Source organism: Elephantulus edwardii, unplaced genomic scaffold (assembly GCF_000299155.1).
Source record: "Elephantulus edwardii isolate Elephantulus edwardi_28Jun2011 unplaced genomic scaffold, EleEdw1.0 scaffold00080, whole genome shotgun sequence".
In the NCBI taxonomy this organism is placed as follows: Eukaryota; Metazoa; Chordata; class Mammalia; order Macroscelidea; family Macroscelididae; genus Elephantulus; species Elephantulus edwardii.
Window position 1 is genome coordinate 11,607,374 of NW_006399830.1, and position 11,068 is coordinate 11,618,441.

The window sequence follows — 11,068 nt, forward strand, 5'->3', positions numbered from 1 at the left end:
ACCCAGCTCTGCCCCACACCCAACTCTTCAAATCACCCAGTTTTGCCCAGGACCCAGCTCTGCCCAGAATGCAACTCTCGACTAAGTTGTCCAGTAGCCTCAGAACTGACAGTCCTGCAGGTCCACTCTCTGTTCTGCCTTCTGGAACAATCCACCGCTATCAGAGGCAAAGCTCCACCAGAACTCCCGAAAGCTCACACAGGATCAGACAGACATCCCTGCTTCCCTACTAGGAAGCTGGGTCTGCACTTGCAAAGCACACACGTGAGCAGAGAGAGACATCCACAGACAGAGGAGCTGGCCCTGCAGCCTCGGCAACCCCCACCTTCTCTCTCTCCCTTCCTGGAGACAGGGCCCACTTCCCACACAAAGCCTGAAGGAGCCAGACTGTGCTTTCCCAGCCTCCCTTGCAGCTCAGGCTTGGACAATGGAGCCCAGACCCTGGGGGCTTCTGAGAAGTGTGGGTGTGACAAAGGGCCTCTCACTGAAATGCGGGGCCGTTCACACCCACCCAGCAGTGCCTGGAAGAAAGCCCTGTCATCTGCTTCTGAGCAGTCACAGCCATGAAGCCCTGTGGAACAAGTCTACTCACACACACACAGGTGGGAATCAACTTCACAGCAAAGGGGTTTAGGCCCAAAGGGAGACACACTCCTTCCTCGCCTATGTGGGGCAAAGACCCCACAGTGCCTGAGTCACCCAGCATCTTGGGACCAGAACAAGGAGGGTGAACTCGAAGAACACAAGACCCTCGGTCCTTCATGGAAGCAGTGGAAGGAAAGATCAAAGCCTTACTATTGACACTTCTCTGAGCTGGTGTTCTGGTGGGTTAAATGTTGGATGGCTGACACAAAGATCAGCCCTTCAAACCCGTCAGCTACTCTGAAAGAGAAAGACAGGGCAGTCTGTCCACACTGAGAGATTCACAAGATCGGAAACCGGCAGAGAGGGTCACCATGAAGTGAGGTCACCTTGGCAGGAACAGGTTTGGTTAGGGGTGTGCTCAGAGCACCCCATGGACCTCCACATCTTCAAGCAGATGCTAGCTCATCCTCCAGCTCCTGACCTGCTGAAAGCCTGGCCTTTGCTCAGAACGTGCCCTTGGGCATCTCCGGGCCTTGCTGCTCCAACACCTCCATCTCACCCTTGTCCATTACCTGCTCATCTACGCCCTTGGCTCAGACACCTGCAGGACCGGATGACAGTTTTGAAACACATGCTGATGCTTTCACTGCTCTTCTTCACCCCTAAGTTATTTCCTGTTACCCAACCCCCAGTCCTTCCTCTTCCTGGGAAGCCACCAGCCACAGAGGTACCCATTCTCCTGGCGAAGGGTCATTTCTAACAAAAGACACAGTCAGGAAAGATGCCTGGAGATTGCGGGGAGGAAGAAATGGGGTCTGATGCACACCCATGTTTATCGCGGCTTTGTTCACAATAGTAAGGAGTTGGAAACAACCCAAGTGCCCATCAACAAACGAATGGATAGAGAAGCTGTGGTATATTCACACAATGGAATACTACGCTGCATTGAAAAACAAGGAACTCATGCAGCATTATTCAAAATGGGTGACCCTGGAGGACATTATGCTGAGTGAAGTATCTCAGTCACAAAAGGACAAATACTGCATGGTGCCACTGTTGTAAAACAGGACTTTGGGGTTGGGGAGAGACTGAGAAAGATGGGTTCAATAATGTGTACTGCATTGAAACATATGATGGAGAAAACTGTTTAAAAGGGATATGTGATTAGATATTTTTGTCATGACACCAGTCCAGCGTGAAGGCTGCATAGTGGAGTGGACCTGGGGGAGGGTTTGTAAAACAACGAAAGAATTTTTTTTTTTACTTTTCGGAGAGAAGAGTGTACTAGGGGCGAGGGTTAGGAGGGGAGAAAAGTGCAACAATGAATGACTAGAAATCCAAAGTCTCTGTAAATTTCCATTGAAATTAATAATAAATTAAAAAACAAAAAAGAAAAGAAATGGGGTCTGGGGCCCACAGCTGAGAGCAACAGAGCAGATCTGGAGGCCCCTAACCTCTATCACACATCCCCTTGGCAAGTCGAATCCTCCACAGGCCCAGAAGCCATCCCTGGTACCATAAATTCCTGTGGGTCCGCATCCCACTGAGGGCCTCCACACTGCTGAGGTCCTTAGTTCCTTCTCCCAGCATCCCTCACTGTCAGCCCATCCACCTCCAAGACCTCACCCTGATGGCGAGGCTTAGAAGGAAAAGCCTGTGCATCCACATTGAGGAGATAATGAACAGAGCACACACAGGGTAAACATCCCCACCCTTCTCCACCCACCCCCCAGCACATGCAGAGGTGGGGGCTGTTTCTGACTCAGCACCCTGACTCCAGTGCCCTGCCCAGGGCCTGGCAAGCAGTAGGTGAGGTGCCCAATAAATATTTATTAGCCTGAGCCCAGTACAAGGCATCAGAGATGGAGCCAGGACTAATGGTCAGCTGGCCTTAGCCGGAGCATCAATGTCTATATCCATGCTCCCTACCCAGGGACGAGCCAACAGTGACCACAAGAGGACCAGAACTATCAACCACAGTGAACTTTGTGTTCACCAGCCCTCATGCCCAATCTCTGTATATAAACCCAAGCTTTCCTTCCCCTCAGGGTCAGAATGGTTTGAGCATTATTGGATGTTCTTGTCCCCACACTTTATAAAGAACTTCGTTGATCCCTAAACTTCGGCTGAGTGTTTAGGATCATTCACTTTCTGCCATAACACACCCATGGTAGCAGCAGTCAAGAAATTAAGATGTGTGGCACTGGGGAAATGCACTATCAAGTTATGGTTGTTGTTTTTAATTGCCATAGAGTTGAGGTCAACTCATAACAACACTATGAACAAAAGACCTAATGCCTTTCCATAGCTATCTGTTTCTCCAAGTTCCTAGAGTTTCCAGAGGCATGTGGTTTAGGAAGTGGATGCCACTCCTGCTTCCCAACCCGTTTTACAACTGGTTTTATAACTGGGAGCTCCATCAAACACAGTACACAATGGGAAACCACTATGGTATTTGATATCCCCATGGCACAAGGTTCAGCGTCACAGCAAACCCAGGTTACCTCCTACAGCACATCGATGAAGAGTGATGTGCAAAGTGGAAGAATGTTCCTCCAGATAGAACAGCACTAGTCTCATTTAGCAGCGGTTAAGTGTTGTTGAGCTGACTATGACTCAGAGTAAGCTCTGCACAAAAGATCTGAACTCTGTTCTACAACTGACATAATTTCTGTACATTTATAAGAGAGTTTGTAGAGTTTCCAGAGGCATCTAGTTTAGGAAGTGGATGACACACCTGCTTCCCAACATGAATCAATCTGGAAGCTCATCCAAACACTGTACATACTGGGTAATCATTATGGTATTTGACACGACTATCAAGTACTTCTGCAAAATTATAAAGAGCAAGGATGTCAATTTAAAGAGTAAGGTATGCCTTATCCACATCATGGTATTGCTTTCTATGCATCTGAACTTGTGGGTGTTTTTTTTGTTGTTGTTGTTGTTTTATTTTATTGTTTTTGTGTGTGTGTACCGTCAAATCAGATCTGACTGGTAAAGGAGGAGATTGCCCCTCCTTCCCCAGCAGAGCATCTGGTGGATTCGAACCGTGCACCTCTGGGATTGTAGTTGCAGCTTCTTGCCACTAGGCCACCGCAGCTTCCCTGCATCTGAACTTTTGACAATTTATAAAGACGATCAAAAGCAAAATCAATGCCTTTGAATTGTAGTGTTAGGGAAGAGTTATTTTGTTTTGTTTTGGAAATGAAATATAATTTATTCTGTTTTCAGGATTACATGTATTACTAGGCAAGATAAGTAAAGAAGATAAACTTCTTTCACCCATTTAACTAGAGGCGGCATTTTTCTGTGTATAAGTTGACATATTGTCTCTGATATTTAGGATTTTCCTTCACTGCTACTCTAAGAGTCTTTTTTTTTCTATAATTATATTTTATTAATTTTCATAAACATTTACAGAGATTTTGGGCTTCCACTCATTCATTGTTGCACTAAGGAGTCTTAATTCCGAAACTATATTGTAACTTGGAGCTGGAGTTCAATGCAACACACTATTGAAGCTTTCAAATCTGATACTTCTTGTTAAGATAGGGTTGTAAGTCTGTTAAAAGACGTCTTTCTCTTGGTTAACCCAGACTCACAGCAATCTTAACCGTTAAAATTACTACATAAAAATTTAATTGCTGTCCCAAGTTGAGTCTTCAGAACACTGGCTTCCTGAGAGAAGTCCTAACCAACTGTTTCCATGAACAGTGATCCCAGGACAGTGTGCCTTCGCAGTATAAATCAAGGGGCCAGGCAATCCTGACCGTGCTGACAAGGTTATCACTCTATACACCCATTTAAAGCTGATTCCAGACCAAGTATTGTAACCAAGATCCCTGGAAATTCGTTTTAGCACATTCAATACCTATAAAATGGCACAGCAAGTAAGAGTAGTATCTCAAGAAGGAAGAAATAAAATTCCCTCCTAAATCCCTCATCAAACTGATGGCTCTCTTCACGGCCTTAATTGACACAAAATCAGTCTCAAGTTTGCTGATGATTTTAGGAGCCCATTTTCAAGGTGAATGACTGTCAAGGTCAAGAAGAGCTTCTGACTTTTCTTTGCCATGGCCCATGAGCTCCAGTCCTTCAGTAGGAATCTCCTTCTGCTTTATTGCTTTCTGGATACACTGCTGATAGAGATTGAAGAGGTTGGTTTTATGGGTCTCCAGAGCCATCCCCCTAGAGGAACTTCTTGGCAAACCAGTGATTGAAGCACTGGTGGTATTCTCCATTCATGTTCATGGCAGCGACCTTGGCCTAGAGAAGTTTTTAACATCCCATGGACTGCTGAGAACAAACATACAAACAAATCTGTTTTGAGGAAAGTGTAACCAGAGTGCTCGTTAGAGGCAAGGGAGGTGAAACTTGGGCATGTTGTGGAAAAGGGAGAGGGGTCAGAGAAAGAGGAAAACCCTTAACAAGATGGATTGACACGTGAATACTATTAGGTCTTCGCACTGGAGGTAAGGCCAAGGACTCAAGGAAGGGATGAGAGAAAGGAAGATAAGTAGCTTTATTAAGGGGTCTCCTGGACGGGATTCCTTGGTCTAAAGAGAGAGAAACACGCAGAGGGACAGACCAGGGAAATACCACACCCTAAAGTGGATTAGGGCAGGTTTTACAGTGAGGGCCTTCAGGGAGGTAAGGAAGGGACATTCCACTGTGGTTTAGCCAGGTGGGTGGTCTTCTAGGGAGGGAAGGGAGGGGCGCTCCATGGTAGTTGAGGCTGTTCACTCTCTTTGTTGATATTCATATTCCTTGAATCTTTTGTTCTCCCTTTGACCTTGGTTCTGGCCAGACAAATACCACGAGGCTGAACAGAGATCGTGAGGGCGGTGCACGAGTGGACAAGGTTCAGATCTGTTGTTGCTTTGAGTCCTGGTTGACTCAATGACACCTATACCACAATTCAAAGACATCGCCTCTTCTGTCATCCTTATTTTTTTTTTTCAGGTTGGATTATCATCTATATTCAACTTTCAGATGCATAGGAAGCAACTGAAAAGACTGGCTTGCTAGGGGCTAGGAACACACTGGCTTTCTTGGAGCTCAGCGTGCAGTAGAGGAGGAGACACTTGAAAGTGGAGTCTGCGCTCTGCTAGCTGCTGAGTCTGGGACTTTCCCCTGCTGGGGGCGTGGCGCGCGGGCTTTCCTTTGATTGGACATTCTCTCTTAGCGGAAAGCCAATCATCGAGGGCTTGGGGGGCGGATTCCTGTTTTGCATACAGGCCCCGCCCCACGCTGCCAAGTTCGTGCACGTTTGACAGGCGGTGAGTACCCTGTTACAGCCCCTTCACCGTGGGGTGCACTCCTCTTCCCAGTGCGTCAGGCCCGGGATGTCTATGTCCCGCCCGCTCTGTATTCAGTGTCCCTGCCTGTGAAATGAGGGATGGGTGCTGGGAGCCCAGGGAGGGGGGAGGTCCTGAGAGCCCTGTCTCTGCTGGGCGTGGGAGCCGGGTGTGGGAGATTGTGGGTGTCTCTGGACAGAGGGTATAGGGAGGCCATGTCCCCACAGAAGGATGGCGCAAGAAGAGGGCAGAAGACTGCCCAAGGTGCGGGCTCGAGTGGGGGCTTCCCACGGTATCACCGACCTGGCCAGAAAGCTCCATTTCTATGATTCCTGGGCCCCAGACTACGACCAGGTAACCCACCAGGGACTTTGCCTCAGTTCTCTTGTCTGTAAAGTGGGCATGATTAGTTAGCCTTAATCCCAAGACAGCTGGGAGAGTAAAGGGAGAGACCAGTGAGGACCCTGTAGCCCTTCCACCTCCAGGCATTGTCCCTGCCCACACACAAAGGCCTTCTGAGCAGTCCCAACCCCAAACATCAGGGACCTCTCCACCACGGGGCTGAAGCCCAGCCAGAGTGCACTTTGAGGAGGTGCTACTGACGATGACTACCGACAAGCAGGCCCTGAGTCCCCCAACACACACCTACGCACACCTTGACCTGGCTGATAGGCAGGCCACCCCACCTGAGAAGTCCTCGAGACTCTAGGACCTGGAGTGGAGTGGCATCGGCTCGGCGTTTTGTCCCCAGGACGTGGCCGCCCTGCAGTACCGCGCACCTCGCCTCGCAGTGGACTGCCTGACCCAAGCCCTTCCAGTCCCGCCCCACACCGCGCTGATCCTGGACGTGGCTTGTGGCACCGGCCTGGTAGCTGTCGAGGTGAGACCTTCCCAGATACCCTGCCCCTCTCACTTTCAAAGGTCCCTCAGTCTGGCCCCAGCACATTGCCTTCTCACCTAGACTCCCAAGTACCAAATGCAGGGTCACACCCACTGTGGGGTCACCTCTACCCTTCCCCAGATCTGAGTACACAGCTGGGAAGTGGCAGGGTGTGAAAGGTGACTGATTCTCTGACTCCAGCTGCAGGCCCGGGGCTTCATCCAGGTGCACGGGGTGGACGGGAGCCCCGGAATGCTGGAGCAGGCTCAGGCTCGAGGCCTTTACCGGACCCTTGACCTCTGCACCCTGGGACAGGAGCCTCTGCCCAGCCCTGAAGGTATCTCTAACATCCCAGTGCCCACCTCCACAAAGCCACCCTCTCTTGCTACACCTCCACTGCCTTGCTCAGTTCCCCATTGGGCCCCTGCCTCTCAAAGAGCCCCCTTCCTCCATAGTAAGCAGCCCCCTCTCCCTGTGACCCTCTATACCATGATCTGACTTCAGCCCACGCCTGGGCCACTTCTGCCACTAGATCCATGTGGTATCTGGTCCTGCAGACACTGGCGGCCCACCTAGTCCTTCCCTAGGCCTCCACTATGGAACACTATCCTCTAGGGAAGCCTGAGACCATACTGCAAAGAGCCCACCCTGCTACATCCCCCTGCCCCACCTACAGGGACTTTTGATGCAGTGCTGATGGTGGGCGCCCTCAGTGATGGCCAGGTGCCCTGCAGTGCGGTACCTGAGCTCCTGCGAGTCACCAAGCCAGGTAAGGAGCAGTCCCCCCACCATACACACACACACACCATCCCCTCGGCCAGGCCTCAGAGTAGTAGAGTGTGGCTCTGAATCCCGGCCTCCAGTCTTACCAGAGCCAGGCAGTCAGGAGCCAGCTTGTGTCAGACAACCAGAAAAACTCCACCCCGGTCACCAGCAGCGCTGCCTCCCACCGCCATAGAGCAATTCGACTCAGGACCCTCCAGAGGGGTTTCGAGGCTGTAAATCGTTATGGAAGGAGCTTTGCATCTTTCTCCTTTGGAGCCACCAGGGGTGGATTCAAACTACTGACCTTTCCTTAGCAGCCTAACACATTATGCCACCATGGGTCCTTCCCTATAAACAAGAGTGGTCCAATCCCTTCCCCCCCCCACCCCCGCCACCCTGCAGTGAGAAGTGAGTGAAGTGGTATTCAACTGGCAAGTTCACCTTTCAACTTCCTCACTAACACAAAGGCCGCCCTTGGGCAAGTCTCTCTCTTCACTAGGCTCAGTTTCTTCATCTGTTAAGTGGGGCTGCTCAAATGAGCACTTGTGAAGTACCGTCAAGCCAATGTGTGCTGATGTAGATTGAGTCTATTGTGCACCTTCTGTGTGCTTTGCCCTGTGGTCTGTGGAGAAGACACAGCCTGTCCTCTCTGGGCCTCACTCCTCTATCCACCAGAGCTGTGAATGTCCATCACTCAGAGATTTGGAGGGCAATGGCCTTCTGTAAGGCAGGGATGAGGTGTATGGGCAGTGTGTTGAGTGTAAGCAAAGCCATGGGCAGAAAAGAAAATCATGTGGCCTGAAGACCAGGAGGTACAAACAGGAAGTCAGAGAGGGGTCCTTATCACAGTTAAGATCACTTCCTCCCCCAGCCTCCAGCACCCCGGACCCAGCAGGGATTGTGGCTAAGCCTGGGCAGGTCTAGGCAGGCTCACGCAGTGAGAGGACACTGGCAGGGGCTGCAGGAGCATTAGAAGTGGGCCCCAAAACAGGAACTGGCGACATCTGAGCCGCTCTGCCCGGTCACACTTGTCACTCCACTCTTCTGCAGCCCACCCCAGCCCGCCAGCAAGGGCCCCATCTACCCTGCTCAGCCTGTGACAGACCCCTGCTGGGGAGCCTCCCCACCCACGGTGCCCCCCCCAGTGCCCTGCCCTTTCTCACCACTTCCTCCAGGAAACATGCCCAGACCCTAGTCGCTGTCCTCCCTTCAGAGCAGGTCTGAACCCTCCCTGGATAGATGTGCGTGCCTGGCAAGACAAGGTCATTCTGTCCTTTGCACAGTGACTCGGGAGCATCACATGCATTTCATTCACACACGCACTTCCTGTAAGACAGACTTCCTCCCCTCTACTAACTGGGAAACTGAGGCTCAGAGCAACGAAGAGGTCTGTCCAAAGTCTAAGGCTCGTGTTTCTTTCTCATCTCATGCACCCAGGCACCCAAACAAGTCGGAGACAAGGGTTAGGGGAACAATGAGGAGGGAGCCTCTTTCTGGGGATACAGCCAGTAAATAGGGCACATTTGGGCTGGGCTTTGAGGGCTGCATAGAATCTACATTGCTGGGGAGGGAACAGTGAGTACACCAAAGTCATTATTGTTGTTGTTGAATATTGTTGAGTCAGAACCAACCCATAGCTGACCCTCCAGTGGACTTTCAGAGTCAGCAAATTGCACAAGAGTAGATTGCCCATCTTTCTCCCACAGAACAGCTGGTAGAGTTGAACTCTGTACCTTTGGATTGACAGCACAATTTCTTACCTCTAAGCCACCAGAGCTCCCAGCCAAAGGCATAGAGGTTGGAAAAGGCTTGCGTAGCCTTGAAATGTGAACAGACCTAGCTCACTTTCTTTCCCACTCCCCAGGCGGGCTGGTGTGTCTGACTACCAGGACCAATCCATCCAACCTTCGATTTAAGAAAGCGCTGGAGGCCGCGCTGGACAGCCTGGAGCAGGCTGGGGCCTGGGAACGCCTGGTGGCCTGGCCCGTGGACCAGTGGGAGCTGGCCACCTCTGAGCTCGAGTTGGCACCTGGCACCTCAGCTGGTGAAGGGTTCATCTCAGGCATCGTCTACCTGTACCAAAAGCAGGAGGCAGCCCAGGGTGAGGCGGTGAGAGCCAGCGCCCAGCCCCTGCTGGGCCTCTGACCCTCTGTGGGTCTACCCACATCCACCAGGCCCTCTCTGCTCCATCTGTAAGGTGGTGCCAATCCTAACCCCAAAGAATACCTGGACTATTAAATAAGCACCCAGAAAGGGGCAGAAAGATCCATGACTCCGCATCTCATCTCTGGAAAGGGAGAGGGAACTCCCTTCCCAGACCGGCCCTGAGCCAGGCACACTCACCAGGCCACCACTATCGAATTGGCTCCACCCCAGTGCCACCCTCCATCATGTTTCATTTAAAAAAAATTATTATTAAATTTTATTAGTTTCAGTGAACATTTACAGAGATTTTGGGTTTTCATTCATTCATTGTTGCCATCATGTTTCTGAGGATGTAAATCCTCACAGAAGAAACTGCCCATTTATCTCCTTCAGAGTAACTGGCGAAGGTGGATTTGAACCTCTGATCTTCCTGTTGGTAACCCTACACTTTACGCACGATGCCACCAGGGCTCCCTGGCACAGTCACAAGTGTGACTGTAATTCCTCCTGGGGCGATAGGTGTGCTTCCAACTCACAGATGATAAAACCAAGAACATGTGCCCACATGGCGACATAGACAGAACTGGGGTCAAGTCCCAGACAGGTGACTGCAGACCCAGGCCTGTCCAGACACCCCAGCTTTAAAGCCATGGGGCCCTGCTTATCAGTGAGGTTTGGCCAAACATTTTCACGTGCCCAGAACTCGGCGTCGTCATCTGTAAAGAGAGGTTGCGATGCAGGTGGTGAGGCAGGTGAAAGGGCTGGGTGACTGTTGGGGAGTGCATGAGGTAGGATGAGGGTGATTGCAGCATCTGAGGGCCACAGGAAGCCACCACGGAGGGGAGGAGATGGCTTGGAACTTGGTCTGCAGGACAAGCGGGGTTCCAAAGGGTGGGGAGGGTAAAAAGAACATTCCAGGCTGAGGGCAGGGACAGCCCAAGGTGGGACCTGTAGGGTGACCCAGAAAGTTTGGCTGGGCACGGAAGGAGGGAGTTCCCAGGTCCTCCCCTGGGGTCTCCCAGCACCCCCTGGGGTCTCCCAGCACCTCACTAGAAGTACACATGGCTTAACTCCCAAATAACAAAACCCTTGAACGAAGTGACTCCAAAGGTCCAAGCCAACTCTGGTTCTTTACAATTCCCTGAAACCAGTTGTGTGAGGGCTCATCACTTGGGGGCACCAGGCAGTGGCTGTGTCCCTCTTTGGCCTCACCCCTCATCAGCCCCTTGCCCCCCCCCACTGGAATCAGAGTCAGCAACTCAGTCCTGTGCATGGGTCCCATTTATTGTAGAAAATAATAATAATAACAGTGATGAATAATGGAGCTTAAATTACAAAACAGAGACAAACAGAAACCACAGAGGAGGCAGGGGATCCCTGGGGGCTTCCCAGG

General features: G+C 51.0%; 1 protein-coding gene across 1 annotated transcript; it reads left to right on the top strand.

Moving 5' to 3' along the window:
• Positions 1 to 6,116: 6,116 nt before the first annotated feature.
• WBSCR27 (Williams Beuren syndrome chromosome region 27) lies at positions 6,117 to 9,643 on the top strand. Its single transcript, XM_006889677.1, is given in 6 exon segments — positions 6,117 to 6,239; positions 6,637 to 6,765; positions 6,967 to 7,102; positions 7,442 to 7,534; positions 9,395 to 9,515; positions 9,517 to 9,643. Coding segments are annotated over 6 exon segments (729 nt in total).
• Positions 9,644 to 11,068: the final 1,425 nt, after the last annotated feature.